The sequence below is a fragment of the Electrona antarctica genome (genome assembly GCF_951216825.1).
Source record: "Electrona antarctica genome assembly, chromosome: 10".
NCBI classification, from domain to species: Eukaryota; Metazoa; Chordata; class Actinopteri; order Myctophiformes; family Myctophidae; genus Electrona; species Electrona antarctica.
This window is the reverse complement of record NC_136791.1, coordinates 23122360-23147480: the sequence shown is the minus strand read 5'-3', so window position 1 is coordinate 23147480 and position 25121 is coordinate 23122360. Positions and strand designations below refer to the sequence as shown.

Below are 25121 nucleotides of genomic sequence, written 5' to 3'. Positions count from 1 at the left end.
CCTCCGTAAGGGAGTGGTTGCACTAGTACTTAAAAATATTACTTAACTACAAGTCAGGGCTCCATTTTAGGGGCGACACGGGCTAGGCCACTTGGCCTTTCGTGCTGTGACTGCTGTCCATGCATATTTTTGAGGCGCGCTAGCCACTCCAATACGCGTCTTTTGAAGATTACGTCATATGGCAGCCATAATGTTTGTTTAGGGCATTTATGATGTCATTCGTTTGCCAGCCAATTAGGTTAAAATAAATACAGGTTTTCGATGTCTAACACATGCAGACAAGTCCGCCAATGCTTCCACAGTTTGCAAGAGAATCTATACGAGCTGTATACAGGGTTAGTCAAAGCAGGGTTAGTCAAACCAGAAGTTAAGAATTCAGAATCTCAAGAAAATACACTGGTGTCTCTACATGACAAGAATGAGACACTGGTGTCTACTGTCTACAATATTGACAAGAAAGAGACAGATGAGAACAGTAACAGTCAGCTGATGATTAAATTAAGGCCACAGTGGCCATGGCTTTTTTTAGGGGCGCAAGACCAACATTTTAATTTGATATTCAATAGGCTACACTGCATATTCACAAGCTTTAAGTAGCACTTAGGAAAACGGCTGTGTCATGCTAAAAACGAACACATGGTGGTGCTGTTGTTCAAGTAATAGTATGGTCGATCATCATGTTATCGTTTTGTTTCAGTAACAGTTTATTAAAGTTCCTGTTATTTAGCACAGCCCAACCGTTTTGGGTTTTTGGACTCAATGCGTTCTGGGTTTAGATTATTGGATTTATTGGAACCAAATGGACCCTTACAATTTGGTTCCATTTTGTACACCCCTCATTTTGTTACCCCTCGGAGTTATGGGGGTCCTAGCTCTAATGCAAAGGCATTAGAGAAAGAGCTATGGTAATGGTATGGGGGTCCCTTGGAATTAGTGTGAGAACCAGTCTGATCCCACAGTACTGATGTAAGTCTTAGTCAACTCAACTGTACATATATTAGTCTACTATATTATTAATGTTTTAGTACTTGAGGACACCAATGGACACATAAAGCCGAACGAAAGGTTTTCTTGGTTTCATGACCCTTTTAGCAAACGGTTAATAAAGTATTCAATCAATCAATCATCAATCAATAAAGAGTCGATAAACGCCGCTCTCCCGTGCGGCCCTCTGCCTCAAAACCACACACCGTTCTGGCCAGTGTTGCCAGATTTTGCGACAGAAATAAGCGACCAGGTCTATGAAAACAAGCCCAAAAGAAGCCAATCCATCCACACAAAGGAGCAATTTAAATCTAATGTTCATCAGCTATTATCCTAGATTTTTAATGAAATTTTTTGAGAACCACTGGTTTAAAATAAAAAAAAACATTAGGAAACAATAATAAGAGGACATGGCAACATTGTTTCTGACGTAACCGAATGTAAACTAGTAAACAGTGGGTAGGAGGACGGTCCCAACGACAGGGGAGGAGGGAGGGGGGGTTGGTTCACTGCTTTGTTGTCTTTCTGGAACTTTTACATTTACAACCTAAACACAGTACACACGGGACGGGATCCAAACAAGCCTCGATCATCATGTCTTGGGCGGCTTTATTATAACCCGAGAACTCTAACGTTGATTAATAATATCAAACACATTTGTGAACACGTATAAACGGCAGCGGTTTAGCGGCTAAAAGGCTAAAGCCGCCAATAATAAATGGATGAGCCGCGGGTGTCCGAACTCTTCGGTTCGGCGAGTGGACCCCCGTCTCGGGGACGGGGAACTGCTGCTGAACAGAACCAGATCCCTGGTGGTGGCGGGTCCCTGCAGCAGGGGGTCCATGCTGAGGGGTCCGCCGCCGGGCTGCCCTCCTCCTGTTCGGCGGCCGTCCCGAAGAAAGTAAAGAACACGAAGTCAAAGTATCGCTCGTCCAGGAACTTGAAAGCGAGCAACAACCCCCCGTATAATCTACCTCCTGCAGAGGAAAGTATAAATGACAACAACCCCCCGTTTAATCTACCTCCAGAGGTAAGTCACATCATCGCCATCATGCACGGTGTTGTTGCTTTGCCGACAAGAACTATATACTGATCTACTGAAGTTACAGCTGTAAAATCATAGTTGTTTTGCTAGCATGCTAGAATATAGGTTAGAGCTCCACAAAAAGCTCAACAGAAATAACTGATACGTTGAATGCACCTGGAGCTTTAAAATATTAAATATTGAAAAAGCTTAAATGATTTTTGTTTTGTTTTATTTCTTTATTATTTTTGTTTTCTTTTGTAGCCTTGGATCAACAGAACACTGTGATAGTGAATGATCATAGATGTATTTTTTTTTATCGAGTCTGACTTTTACTTTCGTATCTCAGTCAGAATCGATACAAATACAATACCTTCTTTTGGTCGGTTTTTACACACACACACACACTGCAAGCGTATATGTTAGTTTTACCCAGTGCATTCACCGACGTTATTTCTAACAATGATTTGTTATATCATTGTTGATTTGCATGTAATGTGTTTGAATATTTAAAAGGAACTAAAGGTACATCCAGAGTGTGCAGAGCACTGCAGACAGTGCATGCTGCAGCAGCAGACCAATGACACGTAATCAAAATGAGGAGGGTGAACGGAAGGGTTGGGGGTGGATGTCTTATGTTTTATTATTTTTCTTTCTAACTTGTTGCTATAATGTCACGGCTCACATTATCATCTGTATCTCTATTGTCCAAACTTTATATGTGCTATAATATAATATAATAATATGATGTCGACGCAAACTTTGCACAGGAGCAAAAAATAAAAAATCTACAGGCAGTAATTTGCGTGTGTCAGTCTGACGCACATGCAAACGACAGCGAGCAGCTGTGTTTTGTAAATAGCAGAGCCCTGGCTGGCATGGAGGCTGCTAGCAGATCTACAAGCTCACAGTGCGTCGCGGTGCGGCGCGCTGTGAGCTTGTAGATCTGCTTACTTAGCGTTCGTGCGCCAGAACGGGGACGTGTCATCACGGGTCATTTTACAATGATGACCCTGGAGTCACCTCTGTGTCTGAGAGTCTGACCTGCTGCTGCTTTACTAAACTATGCTGCAAACTGATAATATACAGTTTGCCATGTTTTAAGTTATACAGCTGAGCTCAGAGCCTCAAACGTGTATCTTCCTCCTGAAACGACTTGAACTTTGAGTAATGACCATAGAGGTATTGACGAGTAGCAGTACAATCAAAACAAAACGCTTGGACATGCCCCAACATGCTTGTCGTTTTTGTGCTGTGTGTGTGTGTGTGTGTGTGTGTGTGTGTGTGTGTGACATGTGTCCGCAGTATGGTATAGATATGATTAGACATTTGTCTTTTAGATGTTAATGCTTTTATGCTGCTAAGTGGAGCAGACTATCATCTAATTTAACAACATAAGTAGTTTGTTGGCTTATCATGGGACATTTAGATGAATGACATTTGTCTGGATGGAAACATGAAGTGTTCAGTGATCTTCCATCAACAATTCCTTCATAGATGATAGTACATGTTGGTTTAGTTCAGTGGGTTCTCAACCCGTGGGTCGTACATAGCACCTGAATTTAAAAAAAGGCTTAATGTATCTGCGGCCCATCATGCTCATACCAATACAAAATATAATGAGTTATTTATTTAATTGTTTTGAACAAGATTGTTGGTATAGTATTGTTTGTTCCAAGAGAAAGTGATATGGCCCCATGCCATGAGTATTAACCACTTACTTATTTGTTCACCTGTGATAATCCATTCATTATAATGTTCTCTTCACATTTTGTGAATGAAGACTTATTTTGTAACTATCATTAATCACAAAGTTTTTTGTTCGCTGAGGTTTGGCCTTACTCTTATAGGTGGAAATGTGGCTACTGTGGAAAACGGTGTGTTTCCTTGATTGTTAGACTAGTCGCATAGTCTGTTACTTAAAATAGTTATAATTATGATTATTTTGGGGTGGTCAGGGCCTGAGAAGGTTAAAAAACCACTGGTTTAAATGGTTAATCTCAGTTGTGTGTGATTTTCAAACCTGGCGCCCTTTTTGAGCAGCACCTAGGCTGCTAACCATCTATTCACACAATCAATGGTCCATTGTCTTACTTCCATTCAGTTTCACAACAGCTGTTACTCCCCCCTCCTTTTTTCTGTTTCTCCCATTCTCTCCGGTTCAGGCTGAAGAGGGAAATATAGAGTACAAGGTAGGTCAAATAAGTCTTTGGTTGTTCTAATTTAAATAAATATCTGTTCGACAATCAGTTTGTGTGCACTTAAAGTATTAGAGGGTGTGTTAGAGTAGACAGAGCAGGACTCTGGGACATATATTTGACAGGAACAAAGAGCATTGGAGAAACTATTTCAATAATTATGATATTATGTATAGATGTATATATGATATTAATATATCATAATTATACACAATAAACTGGAAAAATATGATTATATATTATATAATCATATTTTTCCAGTTTATTGTTAATATAAAGTCATCATAATTTTAGTTATTAAATTATTATAATAAAATTCTTAACTTATTTTCTTGGTCTCACCTGGTCGCCACTCACTGTCTAAGTTAACCCATTCATGGCGGGAACCCCGAGTGCCGCGCTACGAGCTTGTAGATCTGCAATTTTTGAAAAATCGTGAAATGTGATGCAAATCTTTGAATATATATTCTTTCAGAGCGTTTTTAACTCAAATCTTTGCTTCTGGGGGGTCCTTAAGTTGGAACAACATATTTTGAGATGGGGGGTCGGCGTCCAATTACATATATTTTTGGGGGTCCTTGACATGAAAATGTTGATGACGACTGACATAGAAACATAGGGCTTTTCAGAAAACTGCCATGATTTAGAAGGCATTTGTAGAATGGTCCTCAGGTCTAAATGGTTTAAAGATGGGTATTTCTCTCCGTCTCTAGCTGAAGCTGGTGGGTCCCACGCAGTATCGCTTTGAGCACCTGGCCACGCAGATGAAATGGCGTCTACAGGAGGGCAAGGGAGAGGCCGTGTACCAGATAGGCGTGGAGGACAACGGCATGCTCGTGGGCCTATCGGAGGAAGACATGAAGTCATCGCTGAGCACCCTCCACAGGATGGCAGAGAAGTAAGGCCATCGCTATTATTTGCTATCCTTCTATGTATGGCCTGATTTCTACTAGAGATGCATGATATCCCATCTCTGAGTATTTGCAGGGTGATATCAGCCGATACCGATATATTACATTATTATTATATTGTATTTATATTGAACTCATTGCTGATTTTTATTTATTTAAGTATTATGTATTGTTTTGCTGTTGAAAGTAGATGGTACTCCCCACTAACAGCCGATGCTCTTAACTCTATCTCTACCGCTAGCTGTTAGCATAAACCCCAGTTCCCAGGGCCAGCATACGCGTTCACTTTAAAAGACGGAGTTGTAGAATGGGCCTCAGGTCGTAATGGATTGATGTAATTCATTATGACTAGATTGTAAATGCTGTGTTGATGATCCGTTCTCTCAGAGTGGGAGCAGATATCGCCGTCCTCAGGGAGAGAGAGGTGGACTATGATTCGGACCCCCCTCGTAAGATCGCCGAGGTGCTCATTCGCAAGGTGCCAGATGACCAGCAGGTGAGTTTAGTGTGCCATGTAGCCACGTGTTGCCGTTAATGTGTGGACAGTATCTTTTATTGCACACTGTCATTCATTAATTTGTCTGGTTTTGTTGAAAATGAAAGTCAGTGCCAGTTCTAACCTGCCCTTCTAGGGTGGGCAGGACAATATGGTGGGGTGCCCCTGGACATTTTTGGGGCGTCAAATCCCTGTAAACCCCCGAAATGCATAGAAAATTATTCTATCATATCAGTTTATCCATCTTCTTCTTTGACCAACCCAATTTCCATCAGCACTCTGGATGGCAAACAGTGTTCAGGTGGGTCTAAAATTCTCTAAAAAATGCTGCCCACCCAACCAGAAATGATAAATGGTACAGATATTTTGTGGTATTTTTGATATAGGCTAAAGATAAATATTCCCCATAACCTTTGATTGGGTGGGCAGGACGCACGTTTGGATGGGCTCTGCCCACCCCCACCCCCTAGAACCGGCCCTGATGAAAGTAGGAGTGCATCCTGCATTGTAATCCCTAAAACACAATATGTATTATGTCTTTATTCTTCAGAATTAATTCTGAGAAGGGCATGGATGCCAGAAATGTGTAAATACATTTATTTCAGTACTTACATTGCCTTAATAACACACATGGCTTAATATATCATTTTGGACATGCATGCTAATCTATACCATATATGGCTTGAAAAAACAAAAAGCTAACAAAATGTGTGTGTATTTCCTCAGTTCCTGGACCTGCGTGTTGCCGTTCTAGGCAACGTGGACTCTGGAAAGTCCACGCTACTGGGTGTTCTGACGCAAGGCGAGCTGGACAACGGACGGGGACGGGCGAGGCTCAACCTCTTCAGACATCTCCATGAGATCCAGACCGGACGCACGTCCAGCATAAGCTTTGAAATCCTCGGCTTCAACAGCAAAGGAGAGGTGAGCAATACACGACCACGGCCAGAGACCACCCACCAGTGGTGAGCAATACACGACCAAGGCCAGAGACCACCCACCAGTGGTGAGCAATACACGACCAAGGCCAGAGACCACCCACCAGTGGTGAGCAATACACGACCAAGGCCAGAGACCTTCCACCAGTGGTGAGCAATACACGACCAAGGCCAGAGACCACCCACCAGTGGTGAGCAATACACCACCAAGGCCAGAGACCTTCCACCAGTGGTGAGCAATACACGACCAAGGCCAGAGACCACCCACCAGTGGTGAGCAATACACGACCAAGGCCAGAGACCTTCCACCAGTGGTGAGCAATACACGACCAAGGCCAGAGACCACCCACGAGTGGTGAGCAATACACCACCAAGGCCAGAGACCTTCCACCAGTGGTGAGCAATACACGACCAAGGCCAGAGACCACCCACCAGTGGTGAGCAATACACGACCAAGGCCAGAGACCACCCACCAGTGGTGAGCAATACACGACCAAGGCCAGAGACCACCCACCAGTGGTGAGCAATACACGACCAAGGCCAGAGACCACCCACCAGTGGTGAGCAATACAGGACCAAGGCCAACATCCGCACACTAGTTTCTAGAGCTCCAAGACTTACTTTATTTAGAGGAAACAAATTGCAGCGTTTCAACCTACTATGTCGAAACGTTGCAATTTGTTGCGTGTGTGGTTGTTCTTTCTCTTCCTTGATGCCTGGCATCCAGCACCTGGCCTAAATATAGGCATTGAGATGTGCAGTTGTGCACACAATCTTCTCTGTTAGCAATACACGACCAAGGCCAGAGACCACCCACCAGTGGTGAGCAATACACAACCAAGGCCAGAGACCACCCACCAGTGGTGAGCAATACACAACCAAGGCCAGATACCATCCACCAGTGGTGAGCAATACACGACCAAGGCCAGAGACCACCCACCAGTGGTGAGCAAGCAATACACAACCAAGGCCAGAGACCACCACTGATGACAGCGACACAAAGTACATGTCTTTTTGTATCTGTACAAAAGTATTTGAAGTTTTAGATATGTCCAACTTTCACTCCACTAGTCTACATTTCAAAGACAAATATTGTACTTTTTGTACTTGATTGTACTTGATTCTACTACATTTCTAGGAAGGAAAAATGTGCTATGATTTAGCCCAAGTTATTTCAAGTTTTTTGTTTGTTTTGTTTTTTTAACTCCAGTACTTTAACTAAAGTACAAATTTGACCGAGCAACATTCACCTGTAATTGAGTAATATTTGGCCAGGAGTATAGATCTATTCTATACTTTCACCCAAGTACTGGGGCGGGTACTTAATACCCTGAGTACTTAATAGTCCACCACTGGAGACCATAGAATGAGTGCTGTGGATGTTAGTCTAGCCTAGAATATATGCTATCATCTCTCTGTCATAGATGGAGAACCGAGGCAGTCAGTCACAACAAATCATGTTACGTCATGCTTATCTCTGGGTTTTTATTGTTAGTACACCAGATAGGGAAGACTACGGAACACATGTCATGTGATATATATTTAACATTGCATTTTACCACTTAAGCGCTATATACTTTCTCGGTGTACTTGACATTACTGCCAAAGCATATTGGAAGATTATATTCATTTCAGTACAGCATGAAAAACAAACTACAGAGATGCAGGCAAACCACGCGATAGACAGGACTGGTCTGACAACTGAATCAAATTTTAGACCCTTTTAATGCAATCATAGATTCCGGCTCAAAGTCAAATGTGCCCAAATAGGTGACGTAACATTTGGCTTAGAAACGAAGTAAAGTCAACTGGCTAGCATCAAATGTAAGAACATTACCACAAAGATTTTCACATGGGAAGGAACACAGAAATTCATTTTCAATAACAGGCAAGTGGGCAGTCTGCGAGGTGCATGCACCTGAATGCCCTGCCACAGGCCCTGAGAGCTGCAGCCTGCTCTGTCTTAAGAACCACTTTCAAACACTACTGTTTAAACAAGCATTTGTGGAATGTCCTTGATTTTCCCCTCCGTGTGTGTAATGTGTCTGCGGTTTTGTTTCTGAGATTGTACAGTTTGTGTTTCTATAATTATTTGAATGATTCAGTGGTTTTATTCCCAGTCTTTATGTAAAGCACTTTGCGAGTTCTCTCTGTGAGAAGTGCTATATACAGTAAACATAATGGACTTTCTTACCTACTTACATACGCCCGCCCTCGACAAGGGTTGAAATATATTGAGCTTTATTTCTATGGTACGTCAAAACACACCTGAAAAGTGCAGTACGACCTTGGTGATCCAAGCGAAGCGTGAACGCAGGCTTTGTCTCCTTCCCCTCGTGAAAACCCCTCAACTATTTTGTGCTAACCCAGGAAATGAAAAATATAAATGGTTCAGGAAATGAAAAGAACTGCAATACTGCCTCATCAAAGTTGGTATTGTGACTTTATATATTGTCAGATACTTGCATCATTGCATGAGAGGGGAGAGGTGGTGGAGGCAGCTGCTTTAGCAGACAGTTTGAGTGCTTCTGGTTTAGTCAGAAGCGCTTTATAATACTTGGTTCAATATTCTTTTGAACCAACGCACAGGTGCAAAGGGTGATCAATAGCATGGATTTATAAGGGGAAAAAAGAAAAATGGAGTTAGCAGATTTAGCTTATTTTTTTCTTTCTATTCCCAGGTTGTAAATTACAGTGAATCTCGGACAGCAGAGGAGATCTGTGAGAGTGCCTCAAAGATGATCACCTTCATTGATCTGGCGGGCCATCACAAGTACCTGAAGACCACCATCTTTGGCCTCACCAGCTACTGCCCAGACTTCGCCATGCTGGTCGTCAGTGCAAATACTGGCATTGGTGAGAAAATGTTTAAAACACCTTTTCTTTAAACCTTAGGCTACCCAGTAAAACCGGGAAAGCATCTAAATGGTAAATGCTGCATTTATATAGCGCTTTTATCCAAAGCGCTTTACATAGATTGTGCATTACATTCACCCATTCACACACACACACACATTCATACACACCGATGGCGGAGGAAACCATGCAAGGTACTAACCTGCACATCGGGAGCAATTAGGGGTTCAGAGTCTTGCTCAAGGACACTTCGACACTAGCGGGAGACCAGCGGCGAGCGTCGCTTGAATTTCATTGGCTATCGCCCACTATCGCCGGGCGACGTCGCCCAAAAGATGTAGTAGTTGCCGGGTCCCATTGACAAATAATGCACTTCCAGAAAATTCGTCTGGCTGTCGCCCACTGTTAACGTACTGTGACTCTGGGGGAGCCCGGAATCGAACTGGAAACCTCGCTCTACCTAGCCTGGCTAATAAGCCAGACTCAAACCACACTGTCGCGTGGTATTTGAGTATGGACATGCTGTGTATGGATCTTGTTTCCCGGGGGGCGGGTTCAAACATTTTCTCTTTGACGCAATTGGTCAGAGCTACTGTCAGTCAAAGGTATCAAGCATTGAACGTCACTGTACCAAAGCCTGCCCATATTTCATACCGTGTCCCGATTGGCCACACCAGTTCTCTGGTGTAGGAAATGGGCGTACAATTGAGCCTCTCCAGACCGTAATCCGCCGGCAGGCAATTTTTTTTTGCCAACAGATGATTCGGTCTGGCTTATTAGCCAGGCTACACTCTACCAGCCACTCTACCGCTGAGCCACTGCCGAATCTGTGTCATTTTAAATTTTTTGCTTTGGTTGGATATTCAAAAATAGTAGATCTAGTACAAGCTTGCGATCCACGAGCTTGAACATATCCTAGTTTGGACTTCCTCTATCTGACTGAAGTAAGAGCCACTTGTAATGATCAGTCAACACTCATTTTATTTCTAAGTTGTACTTACAGGACGTTAATATGTCTTTTAAGTGCCTGGCTGTATGCAGCGTAATGTTGTGTCAGGATTCTCTAAGTTCCTGTCTCAGCTGTTGGTACGCAAGCGCGCCTCGCATGCCTTTGATCTGCCGCGCAGCAAACACTCTGACGGTGCATGGGCACTGGCGCACCAGTTATGTGCACTGCTGACTATAACAATACCAGTGTAACTAACAATAAAACTGTAATGTACAGTACAGTAACTTTCACAATAAAAGTATAGTTGCACCGCTCAGTTCACACAGGTGTGATTTTCTTTTTTAGGCCAGTTTCTAATACTCTATTGATGTCAGTGAGAGAGAATGTTATTTTGATTGATTGATTGAAAAATGTATTAACAGTTTGCAGAATTACAGTACATTTCAAGCACAAACTCAATACAAAGGCTGTTAACTGTGAGTGGACGACCCAATTAAGCATTACACTTGTTTCCAATAGGGTCCACAATGTTCAATTCATCAAAAACATTTAGAGACGTACAAATAGACACTTCTATATAGACAAAGGACAGAACAGTAATTCATCATAAAGGAGGTAAAAAGGGAAAAGAAACGTATACAGTGAGGGAAAAAAAGGGGTGGGCGGTGGGTAGGATTCACGTTCAGCTCCGTTCATTTGTTTGTTTTCCTTGGAGGAGCTGCGTTGGGTCCCCAAGTCGGCTCCGTGGCCGTACCTTGAGTTGGCTGTGTGGCCGTGACCATCTCTTGTGTTGTCCTTGCGTTGGGTCCCCAAGTCGGCTCAGTGGCCATACCTTGAGTTGGCTGTGTGGCCATGACCGTCTCTTGTGTTGTCCTTGCGTTGGGTCCCTAAGTCGGCTCAGTGGCCGTACCTTGAGTTGGCTGTGTGGCCGTGACCGTCTCTTGTGTTGTCCTTGCGTTGGGTCCCCAAGTCGGCTCAGTGGCCGTACCTTGAGTTGGCTGTGTGGCCGTGACCGTCTCTTGTGTTGTCCTTGCGTTGGGTCCCCAAGTCGGCTCAGTGGCCGTACCTTGAGTTGGCTGTGTGGCCGTGACCGTCTCTTGTGTTGTCCTTGCGTTGGGTCCCCAAGTCGGCTCAGTGGCCGTACCTTGAGTTGGCTGTGTGGCCGTGACCGTCTCTTGTGTTGTCCTTGCGTTGGGTCCCCAAGTCGGCTCAGTGGCCGTACCTTGAGTTGGCTGTGTGGCCGTGACCGTCTCTTGTGTTGTCCTTGCGTTGGGTCCCCAAGTCGGCTTAGTGGCCGTACCTTGAGTTGGCTGTGTGGCCGTGACCGTCTCTTGTGTCTGACTAGTGTGAAAGGTTTTCAGTTTAAAAAAAAATGATTTGCATGACAAATGGCTGTGTACAATTTAAAGAAGTATAAATAATACTAATAAGTAGTAGTAGTAGTAGTAGTAGTAAATGAAAAAAATGGTACAGAAAAGCCAAGAAGGGAGTCTTCCACTGGGGCTGTGATAATAGGCTGAGGCTGTTGATAATAGCGCAGAACTGTGCACTCTCCGTGCCAGTGTGTTTGTTTATACTTTGCATCGGCTCCATGCTGTTGTGACCTATCCCCCTGTGACTCTGTGTCACACACACACACACACACACACACACACACACACACACACACACACACGATAGCTAAGCTTGTTATGTAACGAGGCCATGCTGTCCTACCCTCGGCCGCCTTCCTTCCCCCTCCCCTCTGCCCGCTCTTACCAGTCTCTCGTTCTCAGAATATCTCAAATACCTTCCATCCGTTCATGTGGGTCAATCTGACCCTGAACCCACCACAATGGGTCACTGGAGTCGGGTGATCTGGTGACTCTGACACTTGTAACCGTGTCAGTTATTTGACACTGAGCCCGGTCCGTGTTGCAGACTTTGCAGAAGGACGACCACACTTGTTGAAGCCAAGAAACACTACTGTTCCATTTCATACAGTGTGGGCATTTTTGTGTGAATCAATGTTGTAGCCGGCATAATTCAGTGTCAATTTCATCGACTAACACTACCTTTTTTTTCACTGACGAAAACAAAATAAAAATGAATCTATGATGACTAAAACTGAGACTAAATGTATTAGTATAAAAAATAGATTAGATAGAATAGATCTAGACTAGTGGAGAAGAGATCCATTAGAACTAAGACAAGTCATTTTTTGTGTGTGGGTGTTGCGCTCTGAAAAAAGCACATCTACAAATGTCAGCTTACACGGGTAGATCGGCTATTGAGCTTGTCTATTTTCAGCATGCAACCAAGTGTAAAATCAGCCATTGCCACGCCATCAAGGCCCGCCAAAATACATTTTTGTCGACAAAATCAACTGTATGTACATTGAGTCGAATAAAATCTAATGATATTTAGAAAACTAGACTAAAACTACAACTTTTCAGATGACTAAAATATGACTGAAACGAAAAGATTTTTATTTTATTTTTTTACTCAAAAGATTGAATAAACTAAATACAAATTTGCTGTCAAAATTAACATTGGCATAATTGAAGACTTGGAGTATTACGGTGCTCCATCCACATTGAGGGAGCATGTTGAGAAGTGTTAGCTGAAATCTGATCAGTGGCAACGGACTAGAGACGGTAGCTTGTAGGCTAGTTAGATTTCTACTTTTAGCAGGCGTATTGGTTATTTATGTGACACGGTCTGATCGAATGTTGCTGCCTGAAAGTGGGGCAGGGCATTTTTCCCTTTTATATATACCTTTTATATACACAAAACATTTGAAGAAGGTACTTATTTGAATGTTGTTTAACATCAAATCAAAAGGTTTGTCAAAGATCTGTGTGATCGCACCTCTCGCAGCAGATAAATCATTTTGTTATATCGAGGGAATTCATCACCATATTATATGGATGGCAACGAAAAACCCATGATTTTAAAAAAAAAAAGAGAAAAAAAATCCATGATTTAAAAATAAAAGAGAGAAAAGAAATCCATGATTTGTCTTCTCCAGGCACATTCATAATGTGTCAGCTGGCTAATGAATGGAAAGAACTGAAGAAACATAGTGGCCATTAATAGTTTTAAGTTGATATAATTTTACTGTCAGACGTGTGGTTGTTTCGAACCCACACCTCCAGGAGAGACTGCAACCAGAACGCAGTGCCTTAGACCGCTCTGCCACCTTAGCATATCTGTGAGTGCTCAACAAACACCTCCCTACGACTGGGAGGAAGGGGGTGGGGCCTTGTGAGCCACCGCAAGCAAGCCCAGATAAGAACTGTTCGCATTAAGTAGCTAATGGTGCCCTTCTGTGAAATGGTAATCTTTGTTTAAGAAGCATTAGTTATAAGTGAAACAGCACCGGCAAAAGCTACGTGTGTGTGGGAACAGACTATGGCCTCTCTACTTTGCATTGTAACTCACTGTACGCTGCTTAATAATTTCCTATACATCATAAAGACAATAGATCATTGTCAGAAGTGGGATTCGAACCCACGCCTCCAGGGGAGACTGCGACCTGAACGCAGCGCCTTAGACCGCTCGGCCATCCTGACTTACAGCAGTGCCTCTCTGCCCTCAGTCATATCGCTGTGTCGAGTGATACTGTTGCTAGGAACAGCTGATAGAAAGAATGTTGAAGCCTGCTCGTATTTCACCCACTATGCATGCTGTGTTCCACACTACCCAATCACACTCTGTAGTGTTTCATCTATTAAACATTGAAGTTAGACTCGGGTTTTGTTTGTGTTTAATAAACATAGATAAAGCTGTTGGCAAATGATGAGGAAATTGCAGTTCAACACGAAGGGGAAAAAAACTCCCCAGTATCCTCTCCTAGGCTAGCCATCTTTCTCTCTAACCGTCACAATCATTTCAGGCTGTTCAGCAAATAACATAAAAAACGCACACGGCTAGAAGATGAGCTTTTGCCTGCGTAGTGAAGTGTATCACAGATATCTGTCATAAATAACCAGGGAAAGAATCCCTCAACATACTGCCAATTTAAATCAGGAGAATGATCCCTATAGTGAAAACAAATAGATGTTGAGAAATATAGCATTTGAGAGGAAATTACCTTCAAACGTCCTTAAAGTATAAATATAATTAATTATTGATTGAGTACAATATAGTAATAGCCCACGATACAGGCACATGGGATTGGAAACTAGATGCTTTATCTTTATCGTAGTTCGGACATCATTGCAATTACCGCTCCCCACGGGGAGAGACATAAAAACCATGCATAACATCATGCATTGTTGTAGTAAAGACTGTTGTAATAAAGACCATAATGTACAGTTAAAAAAACACTGCATTTGCTAATAGGAATCAACCTTTTCTAAATCAGTAATGTTAGACTAAAGCCCAAACCTCACCGGTAGGGACTCCTTCAGACAAAACAGTTTAAGGTAAACCACACCAAAAACAAACTAAAGCCAATGTTTGTTGACTTACCTACGTGTGTGTACTGTATAACAGTGTTTCCCAAACTCTTTCATGTCAAGGACCCCCAAATTGACACTAATTAGCCCCGCGGACCCCCATTTGAAAATACATGCCAGGGACCCCCATAACAGAAGATTTTTACGGCTCTAGCAGTGATTCTCAACCTGTTTAATTTCAAGGACCCCCAGTTTGACATGCATTAGTCTATACGGACCCCCATTTAATGGCATTTCTATCTCTGGGACCCACAATTTATATTGTAAAATCAAAGTTAACCTAACGGGTCCGTTTGGTTCCATTTGTGCACTCTGATGCCGTTGCTGGAGAATGCACTCGCTCCTTCTTTTATTTTATTTTAAAACGATAATAACCAATGTTTTAAGAGCAATAGTCTTCCTCCGGCTTGTAGGCCCGAGTCCATAATATCTGACAAGAGTGTGAAGAGAGGGAACTAACTGGGTCAGAACATCCAAACAGAATAACAACATGCACTCACACAGGACATGTTTCCTGCAACCTGAGTGCTGCAGCTTGAATTATGAAACGGAGGAAAGGGGCTAGTGTGTACATTGACCTACTACTAGTCTGAGGTTGATGCCGTTTGTACCGAGCCAAAAGTACAAAGTGTGCCTAGGCGGTGGGGGTGAGCCTGACGTCTGGGAAGGCTAAGATCTGACCCAACCATTAAACGGCACCAGGATGAACTTTGAAGTGAAACCTGAGGTCTAGTTTTAGATCTGTGTCTAGACGCAGACATTGCCTATATATATATATATATATATATATATATATATATATATATCTGTTTCCCTTGCATGCCAGCTTTGTTTACAGGGCAACATGACCCGATCAGGCAAACCTACACCTTGGAAAAATAGTGCTGCCCTTGAAACTCGTTTCAAGGCCTGTGTGAGAAGTTGCAGTGTTTAGGGAACTGGCACTGTTGTCATTCTTCACCAACTGAAGTCGTTCCTCTATTTCTGTAGTCTTTGACCTCTTGTGACATAAAAATCATACGTTACGCCTAGGTTCTACTCAGACTTTTATTAGTTTGTGTTACGCCAGAGCCTCAAGTTTCCACCTTCAGATAGGCAGAGTTATCACTCTACCACGACCAACCTGCATTAGTTGTGTGTAAAGCTAATGTGTTGGCATACTGTAGTAAAAACTGTACTGCATTTATATTATTTTTATTCATGGCATATGCTATGATCATGATTCTACGGAGCGCCATATTGTATCAATCTTTAGTATTTGTATTAAGATAAATTCCATAAATTAGAAAACAAAATGTTTAAGTAGTAGTGAAAATAACTACAAGCTTTGTATATCTTTTATCTTATTTGGGTTAGGGGGAGACATCAAATTCGTCTTTTGGGTCATGGGCTAACAAGTTTGCATTAGTTTAACTCGCCAATTTGGCCTGACTTCTTCTCCGTCCACCTTTCTCCCATTTCAGCGGGGACGACACGGGAGCACCTGGGCCTGGCCATGGCCCTGAAGGTGCCCATCTTCATCGCGGTCACCAAGGTGGACCTGTGCGCGCGGGTCACGGTGGAGCGCACGGTGCGGCAGCTGGAGCGCCTGCTGAAGCAGCCGGGCTGCAACAAGGCGCCGATGGTCGTCAGCAACACGGATGACGCGGTCACGGCGGCGCAGCAGTTCGCCCAGTCGCCCAAGTACGGCATACGCACACTATGTACTACATCACACATGACTGAAAGACAGTGGTGGAAAGTAACTTAACTTAAGTACAATTTTGAGGTATTTGTAGTTGTACTTTACTTGAGTATTTCCAATTTCCAAAACCTTTACTTCTACTCCACTACATCTTGGATCCAAATATTGTACTTTTTACTCGACTACAATTATTTGAACATTTTAGTTACTTTGTAGATATTTATTATTATTACAAAACATACATTAAGCACTTCAGCACCATATACAGTACATTTTGCGGATGTCGACCCATTCTGGGCAATGTTGAAAAGAATACATGGATTTAAGTTCTCTGTCGCCACAACTGATAGCTGATCTGCAAGCTCTCAATGCGTAGATTTCCGGTTATTATTTTTGAGATTATGGCATTTGAAATGGTCAAACTAGCAATAATTATGTTCAGAAACTCTTCAATCCTCAATCTGTGAGTTCTTCACCTGGTTGGCAGTATGTAGAACAGCAGGAATTTAAATGTACATCGGCATCCCGTTCATGCGACTGCGTTCCTTTTCCACAGCATCACGCCTATCTTCACCTTGTCCAGTGTGTCGGGGGAGAGCCTGGACCTGCTCAAGGTCTTCTTCAACATCATCCCTCCTCTCAGCAACAGCAAGGAGCAGGAGGAGCTCATGCAACAACTCACAGAGTTTCAGGTAGATCAGAATGTCCTATTCGGTGTTTTTGGAACGCTCGTATTTCTCTTCCTGTATCGTTCCACTTTTTGCCACGACCACCATTCAATTTTCAAAACGCTCTATAACTACTGAACAGATGGATGGATTTCTTTCTCGCGATTGCGCAGGGAACGGCTCTCTCATTACTTGCGGTCCGGGGTGCGATCGTAGTGAAGAATAATATTCTGTGACTACTTAAAAGGTAAGCACATTTGTCAAATCTTTTCCAGGTGGATGAGATCTACACGGTGCCTGATGTCGGGACCGTAGTGGGAGGTACTCTGTACAGGTGAGCACAATAAAGTTGTCTTGTCCGTACTCCGTACCTTGTGCTACAGTATACATATTGCAGTATTGATGCTTTTACTTAACTCATCCTTGGCTAAGGACTTCTTTAACGCCTTTTTAATGAGATCCTGCACTGCCAACGATGCCTATAACATGTTAATTATTCCGATTCCGATCAGCGCGGCCACCTCCGCCATTGCTGTTTTGGGTAAAGGAGGAGGCCATCTTCTTCTACAGCCAAATAGAATGGTGGTGAACGGTGGCGGTTGCTGAACTATCGGCGCCCCCTGCTGGCGGGGGTTGAGTTAACTTGAGTACTTTTTTTCCACCACTGTGCTAACCTTTGTATCGCTTCTCTCTGCGGTGGTGTATAGCGGTATCTGCCGTGAGGGGGAGCAGCTGGTGGTGGGGCCCACGGACCAGGGACAGTTCCACCAGCTGACCGTGGGCAGCATCCAGAGGAACCGCTCGGCGTGCAGGGTGCTCCGTGCCGGACAGGCTGCCACGTTGGCGCTGGGCGACTTTGACCGCTCGCTGCTTCGCAAGGTCAGACAGCCTGATAAACCAGGGGTCATCGATATGTCCGTTGTACACGGACAAATTTGTCAAACATGTTTTGTTGTGACCCTGACAGATATCATTTGCGTCATCATGTTTCATCAATCTTAACCCATTTAGGGTTTAAGATCTAAAAAACGCCGTCTTAATCCTGACCCAGGTTTTCTGACAAATGTTCTGACAATTACAAAAAAGGTTTGCTGCTATATACTGTAACTGTACTGAACCCCAAAAGGGGTTCCAGTCCAGAAGGGTCAAAACACCAATAAGGGGTTCCAGTCCAGAATATAGCAGTTCAAGCAGAGTATGAAGAAATCTGTCTGTCTGTCTGTCTGTCTGTCTGTCTGTCTGTCTGTCTGTCTGTCCAATAAACATATGTCTGAGTATTTACTCAAAAACATACACACAATGTACAGTTTGCATCTTGCATATCACCGCACACACGGATGTAGAAGTTCCCCAACCAGATCTATGATGCCAGCTGTTTTAACAGTTTTACACAGCAGCCATCCATCCCATGTGTTCCACTCTCCCAGGGCATGGTGATGGTGAGTCCAGAGATGGAACCCACCATCTGTTGGCTGTTTGAGGCTGAGATCGTGCTGCTGTTTCACGCCAAGACGTTCCACAAGGGCTTCCAGGTCACTGTGCACGTGGGCAACGTGAGGCAGACTGCTACCGTGGTGGCAGTGTACGGCAAGGTCGGTCCTTCCTTCCACTCCGTCCTAACACTGTCCTGTATTCTGCTTTCTGAATGGTCCGGCACGTTTAGACTACTGACAACATCCCACTTGACATGACTGCCGACTGTTTCCAAAGTGTGTTTAGTCTTCAAAGAAGCCAATGTTTTCTACTCACTTCAGTACAATATGAAAACCAACTTGCATATGTATGCATATGGTGCATAGTAAATACTAAACTGGGGTTAAAAAATAAAAATAATACATTTGTGTTTTAATAGGTTTTGTGTTTAGACTGGTAAACCATCCCGGTCGCATGAATTCACATCATTATGTTAAAATGTGTAACTTTGGTCACTATTGAGAACTTGGGAAATATACCTGTAAGAAATGAGCACATGAACAGGAGCAAACATAACATGTCATGTTTCTGGTAAACTCCACATTTGCTGGACATGAAAGTAATCTAATGCACTAGACCACATGATGTAAAACTGTTTATTATGCTTGTACACAATGACCAAAATAAAAACATAATTAAAAAGATAAAAAGAAAGGTCTGACCCCAAACAAAAAGTGGAAAAGCCAATCATTCAACGTCTGCACTCAAGGCTGATTGGCCCTTCCACTTTTTGGTTTCTGCAAAAAGCCCACACACAGCGGAAGACGCACGATCATTTGAATTCATGCAATCTCCCTGGTTTACCAGGCTAGTCTCTTCATAACCCAGTGGTCAATGAAGCACTTATTATTAGGGTTTTCCCGATCGGATCGGGTGATCGGAAATCGGCTTCGATCGCATGATTTTCAAAAGATCGGAATCGGGGAGAAAAGTTCGGATTTTTTAATGTAAATGTGTCTAATGTAAATCTCAAAGTATATAAAGTGTATATTAAGCAGTGAGATTTTGTAAAAAATCAAAAAAAAAATTGTGTTTATGCTAGTTGTGAGTCAGAGATCATCAAACAAAGACTAGAGACGTAAAAGACACCTAGCTATGATGAAAACAAAGGGAATGCAACCCCCGCTATGCATGATGGCATAGGTGTCTGTAGTGAGATGAGAGTTTTAACTTGACTTCAGTCCTATAAGCTGTAGAACTGTATTCACTCTAATTAACTGTCAAGTTCATTTCCTGTTCGACTCCAAAGGACTAGAGACAACTCAAGATTTCCAACTCAAATCAACTTTTTATTTTCCAACTTTGTTTCTTTTGAACTGTTGGCTCCATTTTGTTGATTGGTTGGTTCATTAATCATGTAGGTTGTAAACCTTTAGAAAAAAAACACAATGACAGTCATTCTATTAAGGTATAGTCACATTTTGCCTTTCAATAATTGAAAGGCAACACAACAGACTAGACTAGAGTGACATAGATTAGGATATTTGCTATTGTGATATGGCTTAAGTGTTATATAAAAATATAAAGATCGGATCGGGAAAGATCGGTATGTCTCAAAATCAAATGATCGGAATCGGATCGGGACATCCCTACTTATTATGTGTACCAAAAAAATAGATTATAAAAAATAAAAAAAAACGTGTGTGTGTGTGTGTGTGTGTGTGTGTGTGTGTGTGTGTGTGTGTGTGTGTGTGTGTGTGTGTGTGTGTGTGTGTGTGTGTGTGTGTGTGTGTGTGTGTGTGTGTGTGTGTGTGTGTGTGTGTGTGTGTGTGTGTGTGTGTGTGTGTGTGTGTGTGTGTGTGTGTGTGTGTGTGTGTGTCATTTGACCTTCAGGACGAGCTGAGAACGGGAGAGAAGGCGGTGGTTCTCTTCAAGTTCATCAAGCACCCAGAGTACCTGAAGGTGGGGGCCAAGCTGCTGTTCCGAGAGGGCGCGACCAAGGGCATCGGCCACGTCACCAAACTGCAGCCTGTGTCGCTTTACCAGCCCAGCCGCAGCGAGGAGGACGAGGTCTAAAAGAAAATAAAAACTACAAAGAAACCACCCCGGAAGAAATGAGAGAACCATACCGTCCCTCCTGAAACCAGGTTATTTTAGAGAAAGTTTTTCTTTTCCAACAGCCTCCACGCTGCCTCCTCCCTTTAAAGCCACTCACTCCGCCGTGAATTGACGTCTCCCTGTTGTTGCTGTTGTTCCAAAGCCTTTTTTTCTGTCACCAAACATTTATCTTGTGCCTTGTTGTCAAAGGCATGTTTTCTAATGATGTCAAGCTTTTTCGGAAGGGTTTGTTGTAGGGGTAGTGTTGCCTCTCATCATGAAGCCACCTGTCTAAAGCGTGATTTATCCTTACAGTGGCTGCGCGTCTGTGTCGCTCAGAAAAATAGTTTTGTAGTTCTGCTATGTTCGATTTCTCTCTTTTATTGTTACCTTTTTTGTACCGTTTTTACTGTGCGATTAAATAAAACTAAAAATAAACAAATACAACTTAAAACGAATGAATCAGGCTCGACGTGTTCGCCTAGCAGCAGCAGCCTCCAGTCACATCGACCAGTTAACAATACTGGGTTACGAAGCCTATAACATTTTTACCAACAGTCGTAGCTAAGCGTGTAAACAAGCGGTCACCAATAAGCACAGAGCTGATTCACACTCCGCTGTGCTGTTTACTAGGCATGTAACGATTTAATCACCATACTAGGTTCACGATGCGATTTTTTTATTCACGATTATTTTTTTTAACCAAATTATTTCCCAGACAATTACAGAAAAACCTTCATTATTTCTCTTCCAAAAAACATGTAATTTTAACAACTGTATTTTCTCTTGCTTTTCAATATAGGAAATTAAAAAATGCCTTTTTATTCATGAGGTACAAGAATAAAATGTAAGGTACACAGTAATAATTTTAATCAATTTATGATAAATCGTTACATGCCTACTGTTTACACATACTTGCACTCCCCCAACAGAGCCTCGGGCTGAAAAAAGGTGTATACATACAGCTTCATGTCGTTGACATTGACATGCGAGTGTTGTATCACCTGTACAAGGCACTCACATCTGTTCCTATATCCGTGGAAGACAAATGTTTACAAACTTATGAATCTTCCATTGCAGCTATGAGTATCATGACCACACAGCATGGTGTCTGCTGTGTTGCCACCAGTATAAATAGTGCCTGACTGACCTGACTGAAAAGGACAATCTTTTATATCATTGTGTTTGAGTTAACCTCAACACCAGCTTTTCAGAAGCAAAGCGACCCACGTCATCTGGGTTAAAGCTAATGCTGCTCACTGTGGCACTTTATTAAGCAGTGAAGTATTGATTGATTGATTACTTTATTAGGCAGAAACAGCACGAGGTACAGTCAGACATTTGAGCTAAAAGGAAAACACCAAAACATCCTTGTTTCCATTGTGGTCCTAAAAGTACTGTTCCGTATAGACGGTTAGAACTTGTCCGTGTTGACTGACTGAGATGAGTGTCACGGTGGCTTTCACCTCGTAGTAACTAGTTAGACCCTCCAGAAAAATGTCATTATGCGATCACATCATGTACTGCATAATCGGACAAATGGTGCGAATTATGCAGCGGTATATTTTGTTAAAGGGGCATAATCACACAAACATCCCGCATGTTTCACTGCATAAAATTACATATTTTGTAACTTTCCCGCATACCGGTATTTCGCGTATTTCACATTTCAAATTTTCCGCATATTTCGCAACTTTCTGCATATTTCGCCACTTCCCGCAATTTCACAGCATAAAATCACATAAAAAAAACCTGCATATTTCATCGCAAACTCGAGCAAGAAGTTTTGCCCGCGTTTTTCTGGAGGGTCTAACTAGTATTTCTTGCTAAGGCACGGTTTGCTTTATTATCATTTTTTAGATGTCTGTGACTCACAAGTAGCCTCATGCCTCAGGGCAGCCACTGCATGGTGTTGTTACTGCATACCTACCAAGTGCTTTAGTTACTCAGGTCAGTGTAGTTCTTCTATTAGACAGCATTCCACTCTTGCGGAACTTGCTTTACTCCAGTGGAGGACGGGTTTTATTGTTGGCTTGGAGCTCTAACAAACAAAGACGGGCTCTAGTAACGGCGTGGCTTCCATGTGGATGATCTGTCATCTCTGTGACATAACTCCATGTTTGGGAAAGGTTTAAGCCTGATCTGGCTTCATTCATTATTATTATTAATATTAATTATTCTTAAATTAAAGTTAAATATCAAAAAGATATGTGGGAAGTAGTCTCGTGTTGTCAGACTGTTGCGTCTCACAAGTTTCAAATGCAGTCTGGAGAAGGGAAGCTCTGATCGTGAGCAAGCGATAAAGCGGAAGTGAAGCCTCCTCCCCACTTCCGTTTCGTCTTTAGTCGCGCAAATCTATCCTAATATAAATCAAAATGATCTAAGCATACTGTATATAGCTTGCTGCGTAGCAGAAATGCAAATAAAATAAATAAATGTAAAGATACTTTAAAATATATTTTCGTGAACGAAAATGGCAGCTTCCTTGCTCGGATTTTGGGAGGTGAAGTTCCAGACTATATAGCATTCGGAGATTGTGGAATAGTTGTCTGGCTACGCAAGACTATGTGGGAAGAAATACTAAGTTCTTTGGCTCACTGGCAGCGTGCACAATAAATGTTGATGCTGACCGGTCCAGCATTTTGCGAGGTTATCCCCAGACAGACAACTTTATTGTCACATCACAGTTTTTACTTGTAAAACTGTGATGGGGACAATAAAGTTGATTCTGATTCTGACCCACAGACCCATTTCTAGACCGCATGTGTTCTACGAAGCCACGCCGTATAAAATGCAATGTTTCTCCAAAGAGATGCAGCTTGACGTGTGTGTTGATGTTGCATCATGCGTGTACTGTATTATTATGCAATGCAAACTGCCCTGTTTAATGTAATCGTGTTGGTTGGAGGTAGTTAATGTTGTCTTATTCCTGAATCCTGACGTTACTGATCTCTATTAGGGTTTAATTAACAGTGCCTAATGATGATGGAACTACCGTTTTGAGAACTTCCACCACAAGTTTTACAACTGAAGACGACACGAGTAAAACTGAAGTAGCAGTGGTTCTCAACCTGTGGGTCGAGACCCCCACATACATTTTCTTTTCCTCCCAGAGGACAGTGAAGTGACAATTTAAGAACTTTTAAGACCTTTTCAATACCTGGGGAGAAAAAAGAAACAATGACTATTACCGCATCATTAGTAATCAGGAAACTACTATAAAAACTGGTCAAACATCAGCCAAATTGTCAAATTATATGAGGAAGAAGCGTTATTTTTTTGTTGCTATTTTCAAAATGTTTATCTATGGAAGCGAGTCAAACAAAATTGAATGCTTCAACTTCTACATACCCAGTTGGGGCTGGGTGGGGCTTGTCACACCGCCTGAGAAGGTTGAGAACCACTGCTCGAGCCTAGAGGACATGGGGAAGCATGTTTAGTTGTTTGTTAAAGGCTGTGTTGGCCTTGACGACTGTCTTGTGTGCACAACGGAGGTGTGTGAGATTGTGGCCTGTTTTGTTGCACCTCGATCATTGTAATGCCCTACCTAGCGAATGCCCAGTGTGTGTGTGCGCGCAGATGGGCTGGGGACGGACGGACAAAAAGAATGTATTTGAACCAAAATATTTTATTAGTCTTTACTATAAAAGTTTGATTTTTGCATCTGAGGAATTTGTTTTATAGATTTGTAGTGGCTTTGAATTTTACAAAACGGGAAAAATACATTTTAGTTTTAAATCACATTTTCACTTTTTTGAGACAGATTTTATTTTCCTTTTTTAATTGAAAGTTATATATTAATCCATTTTGGGGTGAAGTAGGATATATATTTATGTACAATTACAGTTTGTATATTCCTGGTGTACATAAATAATAAAAGTTTTATCTCGTTGCAATCTTGTGTTTTCTTGCCTTTTTTTAAGTCAATGTCATACTGCCATCAGGCATACACGTGTCTGTATTTGCTGTTTTCTTGTCTGTCTTCTTGTCTAATGTCTATCATTCATTCCCACGTCTCATTCAATCAGCATTAATTTATTATTGTCCCTTATCCCCGGCTTAGACTAACACCTGTAATGTCAAATCCATTGAGCTAGGTTTAGTGTTATCACCCATCAACTGTTGATCGGTCACCATGGCAGAGCTAGGTTTAGTGTTATCACCCATCAACTGTTGATCGGTCACCATGGCAGAGCTAGGTTTAGTGTTATCACCCATCAACTGTTGATCGGTCACCATGGCAAAGCATGATTCGGTACAATGATAAAGGTTTGAAAGGTCTTTCCCTTGTGTTTCATCATCTTGCCAAACCGGTGGCTCTCTCATTTGTTTCACTGGCTGATGTAACATGGAAGAAACATCTGAGAGCTGTCAGCTATACAAGTATACACATGCATTGTTTACAAGTACAACACACTAGTGGCGTTTCTTCAGCACAGAAAGAATTGGAAGAAAACGCAA

The 25121-nt window shown here is 42.4% G+C and overlaps 1 protein-coding gene across 1 annotated transcript; it reads left to right on the top strand.

The window, feature by feature from the left end:
• Positions 1 to 1480: 1480 nt before the first annotated feature.
• gtpbp2a (GTP binding protein 2a) lies at positions 1481 to 24552 on the top strand. The gene is made up of 12 exons (XM_079512069.1): positions 1481 to 2014; positions 4174 to 4200; positions 4920 to 5104; positions 5505 to 5613; positions 6340 to 6537; positions 9233 to 9407; positions 16262 to 16481; positions 17039 to 17174; positions 17426 to 17484; positions 17858 to 18029; positions 18578 to 18742; positions 20457 to 24552. Exons 1-12 carry the CDS (start codon positions 1703 to 1705, stop codon positions 20637 to 20639), a joined length of 1941 nt encoding a protein of 646 aa, XP_079368195.1. The 5' UTR covers positions 1481 to 1702; the 3' UTR covers positions 20640 to 24552.
• The last annotated feature ends 569 nt before the right edge of the window (positions 24553 to 25121 follow it).